Raw genomic sequence first — 25,365 nt, forward strand, 5'->3', positions numbered from 1 at the left:
CTGCTCTGTCCCTCCCCATTCTCTGAGCAGTACGGGGGGATGAGGGTTGGGAGGGGGTCAATACATAACGGTTATTCTTGACACTTTACCCCTTCTCCAGTGTGAGTTGTCTCCATGGGCTACATTCCTTCAGGACAAACCTGCCCCAGTGTGGGCTTTCCACGGACTGCAGCTCTTACAGGGCATATCCACCTGCTCCAGCATAAAGTCCTCCACAGGGGGACCTGGCCTTTGTGTTTTTCCCACTCTTTTTTTTTTTTTTTTTCCCTCTCCACCCTCGAGTTTTTTGCTGTTGTTGTTTTTGGGTTTTGTTTGTTTGTTTTTTCTTCTCTTTCTTAAACATGTTTTTATGGAGGTGGCATCAGGTTTCTCAGGAAAGTGTCTGGTCTGTCTTTTAGTCTGGTGAATAACAGACCTAAAATACACTTTTAGACAAAAATGGATCATCCAAAGGGATGGAGAATTGAATCTAATCGAACCTAATTGAAGGTTATATCAGAATCTGTTGAAGCATTGGGCTAAAGATCATCTCCCATGTGATCTGAGGAATGGAAACAAAGAGTTCCAATTATTATCCAGATTGTTACCAACAAAAGAAAAAGAAAGTGTGCTGAGAGGAGGGGAGTAGGGGCTTGTCTTGGCTGGATAAACAAAACAATTCTGATATGCTGGAGCACTGTGGGTGTGCTGTAGCATTGTTTGTACAGGTCCAAAGGAAATACAGGATGTGGAAAAGACTTCTGATCTGCTTACCTGGCAAGTGTTATGTGTCAACTGTCCACCAGGGAGACTGCCAAAACGTTACCTGGATACATGAGGAGACTACTTACATATGTAACCCCAGTGGTTTCCTGTGTTGTATCCTGCACAAATATCTAAACGGGAGCTGGGCTTTCCACTTCTCACCAAGACAATCTGATACATAAACTCTGGCTTCCGAAATGCTGTTTCAACAGCACTTGGGTACCCAGGTTCCCTAGCGAATTGAGGCTTCACTATTTTCAACTGATAGGGATGCAGTGCCATCCCTGCTGAAGGATTTGCTGGAAATGCTAGAAGTTATGTAAAGTATATGTCTTAGTTTCTACTTTAAGAAAGCTGGTAAGAGGATAGATTGTGGTCAATAAAGGTACAAAAATAGGAATTAATATTTTCTGCACTATTAAATCTGCATTAAAAATATTCTTAAGCAAAGCAGGCGTAATGGCTCTTGGACTATTACCTGAAGCTGTGTAATTGAATGGAAGCAAGGAATTACCGGTCATAACTGGGCAGTGCCGTGTTCAGCACGCATTTCTGCCAGCACCTCGTAAACGAGACCTGGCTTTAGCAGCCGGGAACGGAAACCGAAACCTGCTGCGATGGGCGGCGGCCGCGGGCTCCGACCGCGGGGCCGCCCGCCGGCAGCGCCTTAAAGGCGGGGTAGCGGCCGGGCCGGGCTGCGACGGAGCGGACCGCGGCCCCAGGTACTGCCCGGGCCGGGGCTTTGATGAAGTTGCCGTTAGGTTTGCCTTTCGGCTGGGGTTTGGGGCTGAGACTGAGATTGGGGTTAGGGCTGTGGTGGGGTTTAGGTCTGAAGGGGCTGTGGTGGGATTTAGGGATGGTGCTGGAGCTGGGGTTGGGGTTTGCGTTAAGGTTGCAGTTGGTTTAGGACTGGACAAAGGGGCTGGGCAGCGTGCAGGGAAACATCTGGGACTTTGCAGGCAGCAAGGCAGCACCCTCCAGGGTGGAGGGGCAACGGGCGCCCACATTGTAGCCCCAGGTACCTCAGATCTCAGTGTGTGCACTGCAGAAAAGTGCTGATGTAACAAAGTATTTAAGCCTTTTTTTTTTTTTTTTTAATTACTACCTTCCCGAGAGTTCCTTCATGTAAAGCACAAAACAGATACCTAATGCTACTCTTTAGTAAACTTTTAGAAAGACAAAAGTTGATGTTTATAGTTCATAAAAATATTTATTGATTTTATGAAATGCAAATATGTCTTACAAGAATGTTCACAAAATGTTTTCTGATTTTTCTTAAAGCTTTATATCAGTGTGATTATGAAGTAGATAACTTAATGATTGAAACCTCAGAGCATACCATGTTTCCTGAAAAATATCTCTTGATTACTTAGAGGTTTGTTGTTTGTTGGGTTTTTTTTGTTTGTTTGTTTCTTTTTTTTTTTTTTTTTTTTTTTTTTATGCCAGAATCAAGATCTGTGATGGATTCTGCAGAAGATAATTTCAATAAAGTAATTCATAATGATGCAAACGAGAATGTTGGTAATTATGATAAGGTTAGTGAGTGTAGCAACAGTGAGAAAAAAGGTTTCATTCCAACAAAGGAAGATGAAGAGACTGGGAGTACAAGTGACAGTGATGATGAGGATGACACCAGTGACGAAGCAGAAGGAGCTGTTATGCAGATGCCTAAAGAAGGGGAAGACAGAGAAAAAGAAGTCAAAGATAAACATTACAGAAACACTTACAGTATCTTGACCACTGAAGAAGTGACACAGCAGGCATCACAAACTGAAGGCAAGGATTTGAGAGTTCTCCAGCACAAACGTGGTTCCCAAAGACATGGTGAGGAGCTGTTATTAGCTTATGCTTGTGTCACTAGCTTTTATTGCAGTGTCTTACCTTTTGGTGTTTTTGTAACTAATTGATGAGTTATGGTTATATGGTTCTATCAATAACTGCGTGTGTGGTTGTTTTAGGAAAAAAAAAACATGATGAATTTCTGGAGAACTTGAGGCTACACATTTGGTCATCCCTATCAAGAGCTCAGTAAGTACAGTGGGGCTTGTGGAAAGAAATGTAGTAAAATAGTTTATTTGAACTAAGTAGACATCACAGTGTAGTATGTGCCTTGGAGAAAAAAAACTATGTGCTCGTCACCTAGGTTTGTGGAGAATCAGGAGACAGAAGGCATGCTTATGATTTCATACTTCCTCCAGCCATATGAAGGAAGATTCCTAATACGATAGCAAGTCTGCCTGAGAATAGAGATCATCTGTACATTTTAGGAACTGATCTACAATTTTAATTATTGCTATTTTTTCTTTTTCAAATTCTCTGTCATGCTTTTTCGGAGCACATTTCCTCATGTGTTTTAAGGCTTCTACTTTTACAGCATTTAAAACAGTTCTCCTATGAAATTTTCCTTTTCATATACACCTTCTGTGTATTTGTTTGTCTGTTCTAATGCATGATGTTCTGCATCTTCAGATTCCAATTCCTTTCCCTGCTTGATATAGAAAAGGATTAGCAATAGTGCTGTTCGCATTGACAGTTAAATGTCTTCTCTGCAGTCTGGAGCTGACACGCTAAAGACATTAGTATTAATTAAAGGCAGACAATTTAAATGTGTATGACCGTAGTTCACAGAAGTTTTGTTAATGAAAGTCTGCTCATTGTGCCAGATAACAAACTGGGCCTGTAAACCAGAGGCTGTTGATTCCAACTAGAAAGGAAAGCTGAGTCTTCCCAGGTGTGGATCTAAGGTGATGTATGTCAGGCATTCTTGATAGCCTTGAAGAAAACAAATACATTCTTACCATTAGAATAATGATGATCTCATACTATACATTAATATTGTAATACGTAATAGACTTCTTGGTCAGTCCTGGGTAAAATGGCATGTCCCTGGACTTCCATGGATTCTTAAAGAGGTGCAGAATGCAGTCAGTTTCTATGATGTATTAAAAACTACTAAACTGCTTCCTGTTTATAGCTGCCATCTTCAGTGAAGAGGATTTGTTTCCAGTTTGACGTAAGACTGATTAATGTAAATCAACTTTCACAGTCTTCCGAAATGGGAAGGGGATGAAGTCTTTTGATTCTTAGGTCTCTTGAAGGAATGTAGTGTGATGATTTGATTCTTCTTGCTGCTAAGGTATTTTTCTTGCCATAGACATTCCTTGGATGAGGGAGGTAGTTGTCACTGTCATGATACTTGTTGGTAACCCACTTGCTGTTTTTAGTTGGAAACTCAGGCAGGAAGGCCCCCAAAATACATTTTGTGGTTATCTTCTGTGGGGTATTTCTTATAGAACAGATAACACTTTCTGCATAAGTGTACATGGACAACAGTTGCCACGTAAGTCACAGAAACCTCTGATGCTACAAAAGTCTCTGGAGGTGTAGAGGAGACAAATGCCAATGCATTCAATAACTGAAAGGATTGCAAGATATTTAGGAGTAACCTTAGATCCAAGAAAGATAATTTGCTATTGACTTAATTTATTTAATTTATAACTGTAATGTTTAGTTAACAAAGACACCTATTTTAAGGTAAGCAAATTTCTTCTGTTTCATGTCCCCAACTTTTCTTGAAGTAGTGTTATGTACATGCTATTTCTTTTTCTTCCAGGTATGTCAGTCTGCTTAAAGACTTTGTTGAGTCTGAATTCTTTGTAATAGATGGGGATTCCTTACTACTTATGTTTTCAGATGAGGAAACACAATATCTAAACTTCTTCTATCAAATTGAATGCTTCCTTCAGGATTTCACTGAAAAAGGAGCAAAATACATCATTGTTTTCTTCAAGGTAATGAACAAGTAATATTTGTTTGCTGTTTAAACCACTGCACTCCTTCAAAAACCAACTACTTGATTCTGTTTGGTCAACAAATGTCACTGAATAATTTCATCATTTTTATTTTCCACAGGATGCGGAACAGATGTACTTTCCATATCCTCATTTTCTTTTCTTACGCACTGCATTAATTAAACACCTGAGGCATAATACAGGCACCACTGTTCATACAGAATTTTCTAATTGTTTATCATCTGAATGGGAGATTTTCCTCAAGAAAAGCTATCCTTACTTCATCATTGTATCTGATATAGGATTGACCTCTCTCCAAACAGACTATTTATATATTTTAATGGCTCATTCATTGTCAAAGAAAATCAATGTTGTGCTTGCTTCAGGACAGGAGTGTGATATTCTTAGAGTTTATGGATATCACGTTGAGAGTGTGTATAAACACAGAACATTTTTTCAAAAGGTAAGTTACAAAACTTCATTGTTGGTTTACAATAATGATGTTAGTTCTACTTAGCAGTTTTAATTAAAATATCTCAATATGACTATTATATTTTACATTGAAATTATAAAGCACTGATACTTGGCTCATTTTATGTATCTTTAATCTGCTAGTCTTGAAATCCTTAACAGGATTGGTGGTAATTTCCTGCACTGTTCTCTGTAGTCTCATTCCACATCCTTGTATTTGTAGTCTCAAATACACCCTTTCCCATATCTTCAGTATCTTCATTGACTTGTAATTGCCAGACAAGACCAGCATTTAGGCCAGGAATGTGATTTTTAAATGAGTTTTATTGAGAATTGATGTTTCTTGGAGGTTGAGGATTGTTCTATATCTGAATGGTTTCTGGATGTGGCTCGTAGTCCCCGATGCATTGCATCTGTTGATTTTTGCATATAACTTTGAATTCTGCACTCCTTAGCATGAACGAGATCTGCGATATGCCTGTGCAAACCTAGTCAGGTATCAAGAACCATCCATGTGTCTATATGAACATCTCAAGCTGAGCCTGAAAAGCATACAACAAGAGGTAATTGGACCTCTTTGATGCTTTTTGTTTTTTCTCCTCAGGTTGACTGTCTTTCTACATTCCTTTACCTGAAATTCTTTCCTAGCCAGAACTGAGGGTTCTCTTCCTTATTCTGAAGTGTCACTCTGAATCTGAGAAGGTCTCCACTGTGCCAGCTCTTCCTCACAGCAGCTTGAAGTTGCCTCTTTCTTTAACGTTCACTGGAGTAGGATGATTCAGCTGAAAGCTGATCGGTGCAATGGCCCTTCAAGGATGTTTCCATCTTGGTGACTGCCTTTATGTTGTAGAAGATGGGAACAAGCCCGTTCATCAGAAAACACTGTCTAGGGCATAAATCTACTCTCAGCTGCCTGGTGGGGCTGTGGCCTCACCCCCACGGCAGTGGGCGGCTCCTGGGAGCAGGGGGTGGGAGGATGCCTTCAGCAGCAGTGGGCAAGAAATGGTGCTGCTGCCAGCACCAATGTCTCTGTAGAGACATTTGCAAACCTAAACCTCACTGTTGCAGCTACCAAGCTACCAAATTATTCACAATCTGGGATTTTTATGTTTATTAAGAGCTTGTGCTTGCAGGAATAAAGTGATGGATTCATTAATATTTGTTAACCTTAAAAATTTGGTAAGTTTAGGTAAATATTTTGCCTTTAGTGCCTATATACCCCTGCCATTTCCCTCAGTGTTAGGTTACACTGTAGTGTTGTGACTGTACTTGTGCTCCTGCAGAGAACAGCAGCAAGGCTCCCTTGGACTTCAGTGGGAATGACACTGGTCCAGCAAGCTGACATTTGCAGTCCAGAAAAAAATGGTGTTACTTAGAAAGCATTTTAAAATCGGTAGAAATACATCTGCCTGGCTACCTTATCTTTCCTGAGGCAAGTTCAATAATTAGATACCTCAGGAGCAGACAAACATCAGGGCACAGCGAGGACAGGCGGCTGCTCCCTCAGGACCCAGCCAGCAGGATCTCTCCTGGAGGCAGCCAGGCAGAGGCTGGTAGCCAGGGCCTGTCCCGCTGCCCTGGCCAGGAGCAGGGCATCTGGGGGGCAGTTGCAACCCCCAGCTTTGGGCACACCCCTGGCAAAGGGCTGAGGCCAGACCAGGTTGTTGACCTGCTGGGCTGTGGGGAGCTGGAGACTGGCACTGCTGCAGCATCTCTGGGGCAGGGACTGACGGCCTCGAGGGGCTGAAATGAGGCCCTGGGCAGCTGGGGGCAGGCCCCAGGGGTTGAGCAGGGTTAGTCAGGGCTGTTGGTCCCCTCAAGAACATGACAAAAAAAGAGCTATTTTTACAAATGATTGTACCCACTTTTCCTTTTGTAGTTTTCATACCCTTTTTTTCTCTTCTCTGATGGAACTTTGTAAAGACTTGTGGGTTTTTTTGTAATTTTTATTATAGTGGTTGGTTATGCTATTCATAATGTTATGACTACAGGTTCACCAGGCTGTCCTTCTGTTGAGACAACTGTGGCCTGAAGGATCTGACATTCGGCGTATGGTCTGTGTTCTTTCTTGTGCTGTGGGATTAACAATATACAGCAACATGTTGGAAAATGCAGATACTTCCATGGAAGCAAAGACAAAGCAATCAGGAAGAGTAAGAATTTTTAAAATAATTTTTCAGCACAGTGACCATAAGCATTTTGGTAACAGAAGAGAGACGGCTGTCTTTCTAGATTCCAAGCTAAAGAGAGACCTGCTTGCTTCTTTAGTGGCTGCACTCAGTAAGTGGTCTGGTTCAGAGGATTACTGTGGCCACAGCTCCTCCAAAGGTGTGTGATCTGTCTGTGGGTGGCACTGTGTCCCCTGCTGCAGTGGCTATTTCCTTTAGGAGCAATTGCTGCCATAGGAGATTTTATCTAAGAAGGTGGTTGCGGCTCATTATTTTTATTTTCCTGAAGTTCAGTAGCATACTAGCTTTTACAGGAGAACACACTTTTCCTCACGTTAGCAAGACATGCCAGAAGAAAGATTTCTTTCTAGATATGATCTTGACACCATTTTTGTGACCATACTACAAACCTTATATTTTCATCAAGTTAACATAGATGCAATGTATCAGTAATGTTTTATAAGACACATATTCAGTGGATTACAGGATAACTATGAATGGTTAGCACCACTGGATTTCTGTACAGACTTTTTGCTGTGCAGTTGAGAAAAGGGTATAGGCCTATATCTATATATTAACTTTTCCTCTTAAAATATTAGCATTTCTAGCCAGGTACACAGACAATTACTTTTAAGTTTTGACTTGATTTTCTTAGTCATATTCTTTTGGGAAAAGATATATTTTTTTTTCTTTATAAAGGAACTACATCTACCAGTACTACAAGAATGTTTGTTTTGAACAAGCGTATCCACAAGTATTTACAATGCATAAAGTGCTTAAATAGATCAAAATTACTAGCTGCTTTAACAAAGTGCAAAACACTGAATGAAGTAGAGGTAAACCCACAATTATTTTACTGAAGGACAGGGTCAACTTTTTATCTGTTATCTCTCAGCAGGGAAGAAGTAAACCCCTATCTCCAGAAGAAGCAGCTGACCTCTGTAGAATGCAATGCCTTACAGTGGCATTTCTTCTTCACATGCCTCTTTCACAGAGAGCTCAGCTAAGGATTCTGGAATCCTGCTGGACTAATCAAGTTTTACCATTCATAAAAATGGTATGTGTGTCTTACTTCCCCTGTCATTGGGTGCAATTGCCATTTCGTTTCCATTTTTCCTTTACATGCTACTTCAGTCAACTGGTGAGATCAAAGAGTGTTACATACCTGCTGGAAACAAACCTTACCTGGTTCAAGAATCTTGTGAGCCATAGATCAGTGGTTCTAGGAGACTGTTTGGGGCAATCTCTCTTTACTTAACCTCTTCTTAGACATCTCCAGTTAGCCAGCATTAGTATTGGGGTAGTGAGCTATATGGACCTTTTGGTCTCATTCAATATGAAAAGTTTGATGGCAGACCTTCTTACTGTTTAAAGTTGGTTATTACAGTGAAGGAAAACAGTGAAAGCAGTTTCCTGATCATGGAGAAGTCAAGTAACAGTGTGTTGTTTTTCATGTCAATATAATATGTTGTAGTTAACCTTGCTTTGGAGATGCTTTGATCCCTCCAAATTAAAAGGTGCTCCGTAAGAGTTAATTGTTCGCTTTCTTTTAACAGTGTCGGTTGTGTATGCATTTTGCTCTGACACAGCTAAATGATATGAATGATTGGAAGTTGGATTTAACTTACCTGCCTGACTTAAATGACGATTCACTGCTCATAAATCTTGCACATTACTATGAGATCAAATACACTGAAGGTATTTATCTTTGTTGAACAGTTTTCTTTCTTACATTTCTAACTTTATTAAGCTGCAAAATGAGAATGAAACTGCTTATACCAGCAGAAATGAGCACAATTTTCTAATAACCCATAGAATAATGGATACACTTTATGGAATAATAAGGAAACATTTTTCTATAGCCAAGTGTAGAAAATCACACGTGAAAGTATCTTTTACCAGTACTCATTCAGAATACTTTACCATGTCATATCTTCGATGTGCTACCTGTACTTATGCAGAGGAAAAGTAATATGGCTTAGGTAATAAGAACTCTGTATCACTGTTATAGGGTGTTCTCAACTGTTTGGTTTTTAGACAGTTTTCTACCCATTTCATTTTGTCTTGGTGCAACACAGTCAAAATGGAAGCTAGATTCTATCCCTACTTTCACTGTGACATTGGATAATATTTTTAATTTCGGATGAGATTGATTCAGACAAAATAATATCTTGTCTTATAAATACATGAATTTGTGAGCTTAAGCTTTAAGAACACCATCAGTTGTGTTAAAATCCACCAAAAAAAAGTTATAAAAGCTGACTGAGCAAAAAAAGTATGGAAAAAGATTCATAGCAAATGTTCTTTGAGAGCAATTCTGTTTGCCTAAAGTCCTCTGTCATGAGTCCATCTGTCTGATAGTAAATCAGAACCCTTTCTTTTTGAATCTAGTCACAAGATGTCCTGTATGTACTTCAGTAAAGCAAGTGTAGAGGAATTTTTAAGGAAGTATAAATTAAGAACATGAAGCATTTATTTTTATAAAGATACCTTTTATTGGGCACTAAAAAGAAACTTATTAATTCAAGATCCTACCCTGCAGGAGGTGAAGGTGAGAGAAACTTCTTTAGCTGTGCAGCTTGCAGATTCTATGATTCCATAGTCAGGCTAAATCTGATGTTTTTTTCTAAAATACATCTTTTAAGTACATTTAGTTATTTATACCCTGGACCATTAAAAACTGTGAATGTACAACATTCTGTTCTAATTTGTTCTAATGACCAAAGACCTTGCATGGAACTAAAGTCTGTCCCTGATGCTGCATATGTGACTAAGTAGGTTCTGTTTGAGGAAACTTTTAAAGTTTTTTTGCTTTGTTTTGTTTTTCTTCCCTTTGCAGGATTAGAGTTCAGAAAGGAATTGGGGAAAGAAATAGAGAATGAATACCAGTGCTTATGGAACACTGTAACAAAACTGGCACTGAAATACAGTTTTGGAGATGCTTTCCCAATACGAAAGACTTCCCAGCTATTTCTTGATGAGAAACAGACATTATTTAGAGGTACTGACAACTCCACGAATTAGAGAGTTAGAAGCATTATCTTCATTATGATAACTACAAGTTCTAGGAGTAGTGATCTGATTTTATCCTAATCAAAAATCTACTCCATGCTTCATGGATCCTCTATTCTTTCCTTTCAACTCAATAGCAAAACTTGAAGTTGATGCCAAAATAAATCTGACCAGGCCTTTTGGGTGAAATTCTGACTCCTCTGTAGACAGCACAAGTATCGTTATTGACATCAGTAGTAATTAGGTTTAGGCCCATGATCACTAGCCCAAACCTGTTGTACATGTTGTAAAAAAATTACGATTAGTGTAATACAAATAACAGTAAGAAGCATAATTATTACTCATAATTAAATAACGATTATGCTGCAGGAAGTGTGTCTCTGAAGAACATCTTTGTACATTTGGATATAGGGTTATGCAGGTATTGGGCATGGGAGCAGCAAATCAAGTGAAATACAGCACTGTTGCCCTAGTGGTAGAGAGTCCAGCTATCACTGAAGCTCACATTGCAATCCCTGGAGGTTGTAGAAATGTGACTTACCCGTAAGTGTCTTAAATTACACCATCATCCTGCTTACTAGTCCATAATTGTGGAAGCGCGGAGTTGTTTCAGAGGTGACTTGTTTTCTTCTCTCACTTCCAAGATCTGTTCTGAATATGTGAAAGGAGTAGGTAGGGGTTTTTGCCTGATATCTGATGTTTCTTGAGAACCAGTTTTGTTACAACTTTCAAATGTTTGTTTTAAACCTATAAAATTGTATAAATCTTTAGAAGAGACAGTTGATAAGAAATTCAGTAAAGGCTGGAATATAATTCTACTGAAGTTTGTGAGTGCTTTTCAGCTAGTTTCAAAGACATCAAGTAAGCAAAGTAGACTCTAATGGGCAGTTTCTTTGTTATGTGTGGGAAATTAAGGCATCTTCTGGCACAGTGTTTGAGTTGCATATTTCTGTATATTCTCTGGAAACCTTGAAGACTGAAGTTGTGGCTAGACTTCAAATGTGGGAAGGATGCACCATGTTAACATGTCATTTTCAGTCATCTAATGTAAACACCATTGAGCATGCCTGTTTAGGAGACTGAGGTCTTTATGGAAATGGAGCAGGAAAGCAGATGCCTGTGAGATGGGATGGATTGTAGCATCCAAAAAATTAGCGCAGGTGTCTGAAATGGATTACGAGAATATCTACTTGGAGGCAGTAGTGATGTCTGCTTCATTCTTCTTCCCATGCTTGAGAAGAAACAGGAAAAGGGGAATTAGTGAACTGCTGCTTACTTTTAGCAAATTTTACCTTATAGAATTTCACTTACAATGTAACTTGACAGAATTTTTAAGCATGATATGCAGTTATATGTATTCTTAATTAAATAATATTAATTGTTTTTTACATTGTAAACTCAATGAAGAAGAAATTCCTAACATTGGACTAATCTCAGTGAAATCTGATCTTGTTGAAGAGTATGCTGGAGATGTTTTGAAATACCTACCTGTTTTAGAAAGGTACGGGTTTGAGTTTTATTCTAGTGAAATAACATTTTATGGTATTATGCACTTTACATCCATGTTATGCTCAATTTGTACACATGTAGAATTGCGTTTGCTATGACTGAGTAAAATTTCACATTTACATGTACTGGCACAAATACTAACAGAAAGTTCAAAACATGAGCGGATAAGAGTTAATATATCCATATTTCCATATACTGTTACTTGTTTGCATTGTACTCTTTAATCCTTATTCTAACTGTACAATATGTATTTGAAAGACCTTATCCTAAATTGCAAAGATCAGATTATTTTAGGAAAAGAAAAACATTAAATAAAAATATTGAAAAGACATTTAGAAGATATCCTTTACATTTGTCTTGCTACTTATGGAATTGGGTTCTGTGCTGCACAATGAGTGTTTTTTAGCCAGTGTGTGAGTTATGCAGTTAACATTGAATTCTGTGATTATTGTGTATGAAAATAGGTGAAAAAATGGGGTTTTACTTTGTTTGTTATTAATTCTTTCTGAAAAACTGAGGCTATGTGGACACACTATGTTTGGAGTAGAATTAAATCCTGTGCTGGTTTTCTGCCACAGTAAAATTGTGTTTTGATAATACCCAGTTTTTTGAATACCTTGACTGTTTCATCAGAGATGCCAGAAAACACTTTTAATTTCTGATCTGTTTAATGTTTGTATATTTCAGCAATGATCCTGCAGTTACTTCACTCATTAAACACAAGGAATTTCATGAGCTCCGTCACTGGCATTCTGGCCGACCTTTGACTGAGGAATATGAGCGAATACAGTGCAATGCTGACGGTGAGAAGAACTAACACAAAGCCCGTGTGTCTGTGTTGGCTAGAACAGTATTGTAAGGGTTATTGTAAATGTTTATTTTCATTTCAGAAAATATTTGCAACTGTATGAATACTTGACAAACTAGATACAGCTGGTACTAGATACAACTAGGTACCAGCGAAATTATACTTAAACCGATGTGCTTGTGCGTTATGTGTATGCATTGTGTATTATCTTAAATAGCTCTATATGAGTATAACAGAATGAGTGCTTGTGGTCAGATGTTCATGATACATTCCCTTTAGCTTGCAAAATGCTTCACAGATTTATATAAGCAGAACGTATGCACATGTGCAATTTAACGTTTAAATATATAGTTTGCATAATGCTTGGTAAGCACATCCATGTGTGTGCAAAATCTGCTCAGACATTTTCACACTGCATGCATAACCAATCTTATATTTTGAGACCAGAATTAAAATAAGAAGTAAAAGAAATTGTTGTGGTTTAATCCCAGCTGGCAACCAAGCACCACACAGCCACTTGCCTACCTTGGTGGGATGGGGGAGAGAATCAGAAGGGTGAACGTGAGAAAGCTCGGTTGAGATAAAGACAGTTTAATAAGTAAACCAAAAGCTGCACATACAAACAAAGCAAATGAGGAATTCATTCACTACTTCCCATTGCCAGGCAGGTGTTTAGAGCCATCTCTCGGTAAGCAGGGCTCCAGCATACCTGACAGTCTCTTGGGGAAAAAACCCACAATCACTCCAAACATCCCCCTCCTTCCTCCTTCTTCCTTCTATTTTTATTGCTGAGCATGATGTCATACAGTGTCAGTTGGGGGTCAGCTGTCCCAGCTGTGTCCCCTCCAAGCTTCTTGTGCACCCCCAGCCTACTTGCTACTTGGAGGGTGTGAGCAGTAGAAGAGGCCTTGATGCTGTGTAAGCACTGCTCAGCGATAGCTAAACACCCCTGTGTTATTAAAACTATTTCCATCACAAATTCAAAACATAGCTCCATACAAGCTTTTGTGAAGAAATTTAACTCTATTCCATTAAAACCTGCACAGAAGAAAACAAAAGTTGTTTGTATCATAATTATTGATGTTATGCATTATAGTTTCCTATAAGTTTTTTCCCATTTGAGATACTCAGGAAAACAAACCACAGACTTAATTTTTATCTTAGATTTGCATGTTTAAGTGAAATGGAGTAAATGATACTGTATGTACCAGCAAGTACACAAAACTTTCTCTCAAAGATGTTCCCGTTATCTATTGCATCATATAATGAATTAAACTGTGAAAAACCTACCAAGAGTTGAGAAATCATGGATCACTCTTGGCCCTTCCAGTGTTGCTTATGGATTTCATTAGTTGACTTAAGAAATGTTGTCTCCTGAGTGGGATTTTGTGCCACTTGAGCTATGAAACGATGGTTTCAGCTGCTCACCTTTCTGACTGGGTGATTTTTGCATTCTTCTGTGCACTTTGATTTCAACATGAAGTTTGGAGAGCTTAACCTGCAGAATAGTAACTAAAGCACCTTCCATAATGTTGGAGTTGAAGGTTTATGTTTGCTCCAGCTGAAGAGAGGGCCCTCTCTCCCCCATGCCTTGCATGAATACTCTGAATGCTGGCATGTGTCATCTCAGTTTTTCTTGTGAAAAACAGAAAGATCTTCCAAAGTGGGTCTTCACACTCAGAAACTGATTGATCATTTTGATTTTAGGACAGAGAGAAATACCTAGGTTTGAGTGTGGAAGTATTCATGTGCTTAGTTCAGTATCTTCCATTGGCTAGCATAAGCGTTTTTCTGGCAGCTTTATTTATTTATGTTCCGATGACAGAGTTTTGTTTTCAGGGGCAAGAGGTCGCTTTCTGATCATCTGAATTGCCTTTGGAAAACACTTTCCTATTTTCATGGACTGTAAGCGTAGGCATTGTCCTCAAGCAGTTATTATTTCCTTCCAGGCATCCTGCTTGTTAAGTTTTCCAATATTTTTAATGTGTGCCTAAAGTAGTCTATTGCCTTTCTCTCAAGTGTTCCAAAGTACTGTTGGATTTCAGTGAGTCTTAGTAGCCAGCCTCTTTCAAAATGTGATTTTGGCCTCTAGATCAATGAGGATTTTTTAGGAAATTAATCCATTACTCAGGTATCTTTTATTGGGAATAGATTAGGCTGGAATTCTATCAGAGTGTTTTTTAATAAATTATATTTGTTTGCAACAAAAGCCAAAGATCCAGAAGAAAGAAGACAAATACAAAAATTACAGACTTTTCGTCATTTTTATGGGAGCACTTTGGAAGACAACAATTCAAAACTTATTGTACATCAAGAGGATGTGTCAAGGAATGCTAATGCTGCTGTGAAAAAGACACAAAAAAAGCATGTGAGTATATTCAAGTTACTCCTTCCAAATATTTTTTTCTATTATCCAGGAAAGGATTTCTGCTATATAGGAGTCCCACAGCTGAAGTTTTGTATTCTGAATGCAGTGGTAGCTGTCAGTGGAAGAAATTTAAATCATCTTTGTACTTCAAATTTAATTAGTGACTTGTTGAAAGTATTTTTGTTTCTGGCTTGGACTACTGGTGAGTGATTATATTTTAACAGGCACAAATAAAAAAAACTAGTACATATATACTCTGTAAAGACAGACAGGTTTTGGCTCATGGCCAGTAATGTGGAATGAAGGAAACTGGCATTCATTAATTTAATTTTACTTTAAGAAACTATTGATAAATTCTTCAAAAAACATTATTCAGTTGTTTATTATATTTCCTTGCACTATTTGGAAACTTTATCTTTGAAAGATCCTGTAGATATTGCAATTAATCCTAATTACGTGAACATTGTCAGACATCACAGGGTAGGTAGCATGTAGCTGCATACTCTTGAAGAATACTGACCAATAATAATTTTAATAATATTTCATAATAGACTGTACTGTGGCTTACAGATTATGGCTTGTTGAGCTGCCTGTAAAAGTCTGTATGTAAAATAACTTTCTTAACTTCAGGTAAGATTGAACTCTTAATTTTAGTTAAGTTATTGAAAAACATCTCAATGTGATCAGAATTACTATTACCCATGTATAAAATGAAAGCTTGAAATTTAACTTTCAGACATCTGCTCTTTTATTTTTACATATTTTTGCCTTTCTTTACCACTCGTGAAGCTTTATACTGACTTAAAATGAAGCTTAGGGAAGCTCTTTTGAGTAACATGTGTTTGAAATCAGAAATGATATCCCCTTTAAAATGAAGTACTATTTTAATAAATTCCCAGAACACAATGCATCACACAGAATAATTAAAAACTATAATGTACCTGCTGTGATTCAGTTTATGGATTAACTTTTTTTAGATACTACTTTCACACAGTGATTGTTAGTTCTGGATATCTTCGTTTTATTGCATAGAAAAGTAAAGCGGCAATGATTGCAGAGGAAAACAACAGGCGACTACAAACTAAAGAAGAAAAGAAAGAACAGGAGCAGTGGGAAGCCTTGTGCATACCAACTGAAAAGGAAATAAAAGCAAATCTGACTGTCGGAATAAATAAATTGGAGAAGTTTCTCAAGACCCTTAAAAGTAAATCTGTGAAGCTCAGCGTAGAAATGACAGGACTTTCTGCCTGTTTAGAAGTGTGGAAGGAACACTGCAGAAAAGAAGGTACGATAGCCAAATTCATGTTCAATATTCAAAATTCCCTTTAACCAAGAGTGAGTGACTTTGGACATTCTCAGCTGGGATGATGGTGTGTAAATACAGACCTGTTTCAGAAGTAGGAACAGTGTTTTGTAAGTATAATCAGGCTCTGGTCCATGTTTGCAATTTCAAAATCCTTTGAGTCAGCTGCGCAGTATCCCAATGAAATTAGATTGCTGCTGTTTTCCTGGTTTGCTTTCTAAACACTGCATGCCTAACATTTTTTTATTGTATATATCTTTAGTGTATAGATCTTGAATGATTATAATGCACACTAAAATGTATCTGTATTGCAGTGGATTGTTTAATTAGCAGAAGTGGTTAGCTCACAGTTTGAATGACAATTTGCACAGAAATGTGTGCTACCATGGTTAGTGGCGTCCTGTTTCACCAGAATTAACTTGTTCAGGCCATACCCTCAGTCAGGGGACTCCAAATACATATTGCTCTAAACCTGTTGAGCATTGTAAACATTAGAGTGAAATATGTTACTAATAACACTGACTAACAAATGTGTGGGTCAGGAAAGTGAAACGTGAGAGCTCAGTTATTATGTAGATGTCAGAGGTACAACTCCTTTTTATAGTTGAGTGTGCAGAAGCGGATAGGATTATCACGGAGGTCTCAGGTATGTCGATTGTCTTTGTCTAGTTGCCTTTAAAATAAATTAGTTTTTAAATTGTCATTAAGTGTGGTTGGACAAGTATGGTCTGTTTTAAAAATACCTAATATCAGAAGATTCCCAGTGATACAATCAGCTCTCAAATAACTGTAGACTTTTTTTTAAAGGTAGCCAGTCAAAAGATTTAAGTAAAGCTGTTCAAGTCATGAGGAGAATTCATATCGTCCTCGAAAAGTATCACGATCTCTTGGAGAAACAACATCTACAAAAACTGACCAGATATCTAAGACTTCTTGGATTTGAGAATTTGGCATGCACTCTATCTGGCCAGGTAACTTTACAGACTTTAGTGATTCTACTGTAACTGGATCTGCAGCTGAATATCAACAGTGTTTTCTTAAGCATTGACTAATGTGCAGAAGATCTATATTGAGCTTATTTTATTTTGTATTGTGTCATAAGATTTGGAACTGTCTATTCTTGCTTCAGATATTAATCTTCTTTAGTTCCATGGTTACATTTCTCTGCTTGATATCAGGGCTTGCTGGCACAATAAGCCACTTCCCCTTTAGTAAATAGAAATTTTATGGCTTCAAAGATACCTTTTGAAACATGCATCAAGGTTAATTTGCTCTAGTTATGTCTGCCTGAGGCCTTAGATATCTCTTAAAGGTACCTCCTGTTCAATACATCTCATCCACTGAATTCTGCATGTTAAAAATAACTGTTAAAAGCCTGAGTAATGAGCTAATGAGCACCTGCTCTTTAACAGGCACAGATGTGCTATGTTAGAGAAGCAAATCTTTGAGACTGCAGAGGTGGATGAAAACTATTCCGTTTGTTGTTGTGGTGCTACTGATCACCTCTGAAGGAAACCTCTTCAGATACTGAGTTGTTTGTCCTTGTTAGCACAGCTGGGACCACCGGTAGCTACACTCAGTTTGTCTCTGAAGTGACTTCTCTAAGGACTGCACTTTTCTGCATATTAGCAACCTGCGTGCTGGGTGATTTAATGTCAAGAGCAGTTTGATACGTTTGTGTGTAGATGGGGTGTTATTAAGGAGAGAGAGTGCTTAAGTGGCTCTCAGGCAGAAGAGGGAGGATGTAACTCATAGCCTGCAGAATATGGAATCAGTAGCAGAAGGAAGATCACCCTGAACTGTAAAACTAATATCAGTCACTTCAGTGTCTCGTTTTTCAGGCACAATAGAGTTAAGAATTTCTGGAAGCTTATATCTGGAAAATGTTTATTATCCTTCCTTGAGGATCAGGGCTGAGAGTTGAGGAAGGAAATTATTGTCTTGTAAGAGATTTCCTTCTGAACACAGCCCTCAGTGACCTGATCTATTGCACCGGCTTCTAGCAGCGAGTTGGATTAACTGACATCCAGACATCCCTAACAAACTAGTTATGTGATTTTCTCTTACCTTCTGGTGTATGTTGTAAGATGTAATGCTTTTCTATACAGCTTTCAGGATCCGATGTCGTAACCAGTCCTGCCTGTGAATATTTAATTTGGTATGTTTTAGGGTATGCAGGCATTGTTTAAAAATACAATGCTTTATAAAATTTGGGATTACACTCAGTCTTTAGATTTTGCAGCTGTGATTCTTTGTACAAGGCTTCAGGGCAGGCTGAAGAAAAGAGGCACAAAAATACGATGAGAAGACTCTGGCAGGCAGTATCTTGAAGAGGCTGAGCTTTGCCTGCTAGCCAGTTTTGTTAGCTCTTCTGACAACAAAAACAACACCAACACCAGCTGTGGAAGACCTATTATCTTTAGAACATGGTCTCATTTGAAGAGATACAAGTATAACCCTCGTGTAAGGCTACATGGTATAGATTTCTGCAAGAAAATTTTAAAATCACCTGCACTTTTATATGTTTTTCCAAGCTTGCGGAGTTCCACAAAGCAAAAGATGTGTCATTTTCTTAATCTCTTGCTAGCTTTCAGACCACCTTGAATTTTCTTTTGACCCTACAGACTGGAGAAAGTAATGACCAGAATACAAGCAAATATGCTATCAAAGTGGGTCCAGCTCGCTTTCAGCTACAATACATGGATTATTACTTGCTCAGAGAAGAGAGGAATGATCCAGATCCCCGAGTGCAACACTTCATACCAGACACATGGCAGGTAATGACACACAAACTTTTTGCATAAAGTTAATGGAAGTTTTATTTTTTTTTTTTTTTCATTTAAGAGTATGCATTATTATACTACTAGTAGTGTTGTTTATATAATTTAATTTTTTAACAAATGTAACAAATTCAGTAAATAATTTTGGACTGTAGTCCATGTTCTTTCTACACTGAGAGCTTTTCTGCAGAGACCTTGGCCCAAAGAATTCAACATAAGAAATGCCAAATCTGTGGGATTTCACTGCTCATTACCATATTTGATGGTGGTAATGCCCCATTTGCATAATCTCTAACTGTTCATCCTGTACCTATTTGTCCCTAAAGAATTACCCATAGTACAAGTTGAAAACTAACTTCTGTCTAAAGCAGAGGAAGTCTAACTCAGATATTATTATTATTATTATTGTTGTTGTTGTTAGTGTTGTTGTTATTATTGTTATTATTATTACTATTAGACTTAGGAGGCCAGCTGAATTTGCTGCTTTGAATGTCTATATCTGCAAAACGGTCACATGCTTGAAAAGCAACATGGAACTTGGCATATGAGCTGATAGAGAGAGACAGTGTTAGTGCTATTCCTGTTTCCTCTTCTGTACCCCTTACCGCATCCTTTCACAGGCCTGTGTAAGGTCAGAGAGCATGGAGGGAGACAATAATAAGGAAGAAAACACTTTAATAAATACTGTATCCTAGGAGCAGAAGAGAGATTTGGACAGTATTGATGTAACTATTATAATGCCAGAAAAAAATTCTGCCTTGTATAAAACAATGAAGTTTTTGAAACTAAATTATACACTTCTGAGTTAACTGGTTTTATTTTTTAATTTGAAGATGTCCAAGTTTGGACTCAATGTTCTGATATCAGTATCTCAGACCAAATAAGTGAAATGGACTAATAATAATTTGTAGATCCATTTTTTCCCACTAACAGTTTAAGAGAAAATAATACAGCCATAAACCAACGAGATTAACTCTAACTTTCTGTGGTCTAAAATCTGTATATAAAGTCTACATGCAAAAATAAGAGATGTCTTCACAGAAAGAGCTGGTTTACTCAATAAGAATTTTATAACAAGACATTTTGACATAGCTGCTTTTCTCTTAGCGAGAACTTCTTGATGCGGTGGATAATAATGAATCTGCAGTGATTGTTGCTCCCACTTCATCAGGAAAAACATATGCATCATACTATTGCATGGAAAAAGTTCTGAAAATGAGCAATGATGGAGTAGTTGTGTATGTTGCTCCTACAAAGGTAAGGCTGCATCCTGCTACATATTCTGTATATTTGACCATGAATTTCTCAGTATGATTCTGAAACTGTTTGGGGTAACCTGTTACACAATTTTAGTTGATATATATATTTTTTCATTGGAAATTGAATCTTTGTGTTGTGTTTTACATTCATTAGAAACAGCATGTTTACAAGAAAATCTTCAAAATATCTAAGCTCCTGTAGATTTTTTGTCTATTAATATATGTATAGCTAATTTCAGGTCAGAAACACTAATATATACAAAAGTGCTATAAGTACTATGTGAAGTAAATGGTGAGAGTACCAAAAGCCTACCAACATGGTGAAAGTAATGTTGGAACAGAACAATGACCAGGCAAGTAATCTTTTTCTAATTGACTTTACCATTAGATGCTTCAAGAGAAAATTTATGAAACTCTAGGCATTGGGATATTTTTTAATGAGACTTCTAGCCTAATAGTTAAAAACTGACTTGAGTGCTGAGCTACAATATTTTGATTTCTTCCAAAACTTAGTTTAATGTCAGTAATATCATTTTTGGATAATAAATTACATGTGTTGTTATTCAATAACAATCTCTGTGGATTGTTTTCTGTAAGTAAAATAATTTTTTTTTTATGGTTGTCCTCAGGCTGGGCATCAAAATAATCTTTTAATTAGAATATCAGTTTGGGTGCAGAAATGTACTTTATACCTGCAGCCCCAGGACTTTGAGTTCATTAAAGTGCTTGTAGATGCAGTATAATGTGATCTATTTTTAACTGCTTTGAAAATAATTAAAATACAGACTTAATAGTGTATAATTCACTTTACAGAACAGTGAATTTCCTTGAAAGCATTTCAGTATAATTGAAAATCAAGTACCAAATCTTTTTAAAGTTAACATTTTTGACAGTCTAGACTTTATAGTATGTTACATACTACTTTATAGTCTAGTACATCAATATTAGTACCAAAGTTGAATTCTTTTATATGTCTCAGAATATCATATGCTTTTAGACATATGCTATCTAGTTTTGTTAATGACCTGCTTTATTTAAGGCCCTTGTAAATCAAGTGGTGGGAACTATATACAGTCGATTCACCAAGAAACTTCCAGATGGATTGGCAATGTGTGGAGTCTTCACGCGAGATTATCACAATGATGTCATGAATTCTCAGGTATATTTTTATGCGTGTTTTAACACAATAATAATGACTTCTGTATTCCATCTGGCTTCTGAAAATGTTACTTTGAATTATAAAAATTGTTCCATTACTAATTGCAAAGTGCAGGAAAAATCAAAGCATACCTTTACTTCTTACCAGATACTTGCAGTCTATGGCATACAGCCTTACCTATCCATCCTTAGGGCACACGCAGTTGATTACTTGCTCTGGTTAAAAGCAAAAACATTAAAAGTATTTGGTTGCCAGCATACAGCAGATGCCTTGCAGAAGTCCAGATAGAATACATCAGTAGCTCATCCCTTGCAGTCACTCCATTATAGAAGGCCACTAGATTGGTCTCTCCTGTACTGGAGAGCCTAGAACTGGACACAGGACTCCAGGTGTGGACACATCAGTGGAGAGCAAAGGAGAACGATCCCCTGCCTTGACTTACCGGCATGACTCTTCCTAACATAGCCCAGGATATCATTAGCCTTCCTTGCCAGAAGGGCACATTGCTGCTTCCTGTTCAGCTTGGAGTACACCAGGACCATCAGGTCCTTTTCTGCAGAGCTGCTTCCCAGCTAGATGGCCCCTAGCATACGCTGGTGAATGGGGTTGCTCCTCCCCAGGTTCAGTACTTTTTACCTCTGCCTGTTGAACTTCATGAGGTTCCTGTCAGGCCATTCCTCCAGCCTGTGTAGAGTCCCTCTGGATGACGGCATGACCCTCTGGCATGCACCTCACTATCTGCTCATCTGAGCCATACTTCAACAGCTTGTCTGTGAGGATCTTATGAGAGAGATTGTTGAAAGACTTCCTGAAGACAATATCCACTGTTCTCCTCTCATCTACCAAACCAGTCATTTCATCATAGAAGTTGGTCAAGCATGACTTCCACTGGTGAATTCATGTTGAATACCTCAATGATTTTCTTGTCCTCTGTGTCCTTGGAAATGGTTTCCAGGATTAGTCACTCCCTCAACTTTCCAGCAATCGAGGTGAGGCTGACCAATCTGGAGTTTCCTGGGTCCTCGTTCTTGCCCTTCTTGAAGTGCCCTCCTTCACCATGAGGGTGGTGAGTCACTGGAACAGGCTGCCCAGAGAAGCTGTGGATGCCCATCCCTGGCAGTGTTCAAGGCCAGGTTGGATGGAGCTTTAAGCAACCTGGTCTAGTGGAAAGTGTGCCTGCCCATGGCAGGGCGGTTGGAACTAGACAATATTTAAGGTCCCTTCCAACCCTATCATTCTGTGATTCTATGATAAGATAGCAGTGACAAATCATTCATTCGTTCTTGTTTAACTTGAAATCAAATATATTTTTAAAGTCTTTTTTAATAAAGAATCTACGTGTAGTTGGTCACTTTACTTCAAAATAATGCTTTACAAACCTTTATTCTTAGATACTAGTGACTGTGCCTCAATGTTTAGAAATCTTGATGCTTTCTCCTCGTTGCCAGAAATGGACCAAACGGATACAATATGTCATATTTGATGAGGTAGGCATCTTTTAATAGTAACCAATTTAACAGATACACAAAAAGAGCTTGAGGAAAAAGGCTGGTGCATTACATACATTATTGCTGGTAAAATAACAACTTTCAGAAATATTATTTCAGACTCACTACCTTTTCCCAATTTGCTGATAGTTTTTATGTACTCCAGTGAAAGCACTTAAAGCTGTGTTAGTCCTCGAGAGGAAGCTACCAGGGAATTCCTTAATTTATCTCAGGCCAGTCAGCTGAAAAACTAAAAGCCACCACTGTAGTCTCAGTGGCACAAGTAGAGCATTTTGGAGTGGGATCATCCACATTTTACTTCATACAGTATTAGTCAGTCTTTCCAGGGAAAAGGATGATAATTAATCTTGCTAAATTTAAAATTCCTACTGTACTTTTTCTTGTATATAGAATTAATTGCTAATTACGCCACCATCTAGGGTACAAACAGTGAATGTACTATTGAAATTTACACTAATGTGCTATCTAGTGAAGTGCGGAGAGAGGTTTACTGGACCCTTGATTTAGATTTCATGGTGATTTGCTACAACGTAAGAATTACTCAGTACTGATCTTGCCAAACTTTTTATTTTTGCAAAATGCAAAACAATAACTGTTTTGGATACACTTTGATAAGGAACACTTTTTTTTCTTTCAATCCCTTTTCCCAAAAACATAGGTCCATTGTCTTGGCAGTGAAATTGGAGCAGAGGTTTGGGAGCATCTTCTGGTAACAATTCGGTGTCCGTTTTTGGCGCTCTCTGCTACTGTCAGTAACCCTGAACACCTAACTGAGTACGTGTGAAATTTTCTTGCTCACAAGAGTGTATTTAAACCAGATATGAGCTGTTTTTAGATAGACAGATCAATTACTATTAGGAGGCAATTGATTTGGAGTTATATTGTTATATGTATTATGCTATTTTTACTCCCCAGTTCAGGCAAAACAATGCTGTAATTCTTAACTTTGTAAAGAGAATAGGCACTAGTCTGCCTTCAGACCCTATAATTGAACTGCGCAGAGGCCTTCGGAAGCTTTTACATCTATTTGAATTGCCAAGGCCTGATAAGAACACTTATCCATCATCAATCAGAGAAGATGCACCATATTTATATATATAAAATGGTGCTATTGCATATTTTTTATTTGCCCCCTGGGATAAACTGGAGAAAACTGCACTGGAGATGGTGAGAGGGAGACTGGAAATTCAACAGGAGAAATTGAGCATATGGTAATAATTCATCTATTCATCATCAGTAGCAATTTTCTGAAACTATTTTTTACAACTCTTATTTTTGTTTTATTCTTGCATTATAGGTGGTTAAAATCTGTGAAAAGGTATTGGCAACATGCTGAGAGTATGATAGAAGGAAGCTTTACAAACTCTGAAGACAACTTCACAAGAAAATTTAAAGGGAAATCTAAAGTGCAAGGACAGAAGAAATCATATCGTGTTAGACTAGGTGTGTATCAGAGTATTTTGGAACTAGGAAATAAATTTTAGTGTTATTTCTGCAAAAACTTAAATCATGGTGTGTGAACTGAAGCCTATTTTGCTTTGGGTTTTCTTTTAAATAAAAACAAATCTTGCAGGATTAAGTATTTGCTTTTCAAAACAACCAAATGCATAATGACAGCATTTTTGTCTCTTCACAGTCATGTATGAAGAAAGATACAATGATTTGGAAAAGTATGTGTGTTCTCTAAAGGGCAGTGATTTTATCATTGAACATTATCATCCATGTGCTGCATTAACAGTCAATCATGTAAGCATAATACTGGTATCAACATTGTTTAGCAACTGTTACTTTTAGGCAACATGAATTCCATCAAAATTATCCCTTTTTATTTTATTTTATTTTTATTTTATATTTAAATTCCTTGCAGATTGAGAACTATGGTATTCCTTCAGATCTTTCTCTGTCTCCACGAGAGAGCATCCAGCTTTATGACACAATGGTGAAAGTCTGGCAAGAGTGGCCAAGGGCACAGGTGTGTATACACAGCGGTGGACAAAAGATATAAAAATAAATAGATAACAAAGTTCTGCAATGTTTGATACTAATGTTGTTTTTCCAGGAGCTAGATCCTGAGGAATTTGTCTCTTTCAAGAATAAAGTGGTGATAAAAAAAACAGACGTGAGGAAATATGAACGGGAACTGAAGAAAGAATTAAGTGAATGGATTGTGCTTGGCCAAAGGCAGAAGGTAACAGTGGTTACAATGCACTTTCTGAAGATCGTATACATCTTTAAAATAATAATATGCAATAATATAATTATGGCAGTTTCTCCTCCCATTATTATTATTTAGTAGGTTTAACTGGTGCTGTACTTGAAAGATAAGCATTAATATTTGTGGCATTTCCCCATGAGCATTTTCAAGGTGATGTTTTCACAAGCTTCTCTGGGAATCCGACTTCTAACACTGCTGTGAGATTTCAGTTCCTGATTCCCTTAGGTACTGCCTACAGTTAGTGAGAATATTGTACATTTGCTCTGCTTT

At 37.8% G+C, this 25,365-nt stretch overlaps 1 protein-coding gene across 1 annotated transcript in view; it reads left to right on the top strand.

Annotated features, from left to right (window-relative positions):
* The first annotated feature begins 2,204 nt into the window (after window positions 1-2,204).
* DDX60 (DExD/H-box helicase 60) overlaps window positions 2,205-25,365 on the top strand; it is a 45,733-nt gene continuing 22,572 nt past the window's right edge. Inside the window, 23 exon segments of the mRNA XM_071808359.1 lie at window positions 2,205-2,568; window positions 2,703-2,772; window positions 4,358-4,535; window positions 4,657-4,998; window positions 5,462-5,569; window positions 6,998-7,159; window positions 8,070-8,231; window positions 8,731-8,872; window positions 10,014-10,175; window positions 11,594-11,687; window positions 12,383-12,498; window positions 14,714-14,871; window positions 15,904-16,156; window positions 16,982-17,145; window positions 18,799-18,951; window positions 20,062-20,211; window positions 21,253-21,372; window positions 22,764-22,859; window positions 23,539-23,654; window positions 24,178-24,323; window positions 24,517-24,626; window positions 24,748-24,852; window positions 24,940-25,068. Coding sequence (XP_071664460.1) covers window positions 2,205-2,568; window positions 2,703-2,772; window positions 4,358-4,535; window positions 4,657-4,998; window positions 5,462-5,569; window positions 6,998-7,159; window positions 8,070-8,231; window positions 8,731-8,872; window positions 10,014-10,175; window positions 11,594-11,687; window positions 12,383-12,498; window positions 14,714-14,871; window positions 15,904-16,156; window positions 16,982-17,145; window positions 18,799-18,951; window positions 20,062-20,211; window positions 21,253-21,372; window positions 22,764-22,859; window positions 23,539-23,654; window positions 24,178-24,323; window positions 24,517-24,626; window positions 24,748-24,852; window positions 24,940-25,068 — 3,600 coding nt within the window.

The sequence above is a fragment of the Patagioenas fasciata genome, chromosome 4 (genome assembly GCF_037038585.1).
Source record: "Patagioenas fasciata isolate bPatFas1 chromosome 4, bPatFas1.hap1, whole genome shotgun sequence".
Lineage (NCBI taxonomy): Eukaryota > Metazoa > Chordata > Aves > Columbiformes > Columbidae > Patagioenas > Patagioenas fasciata.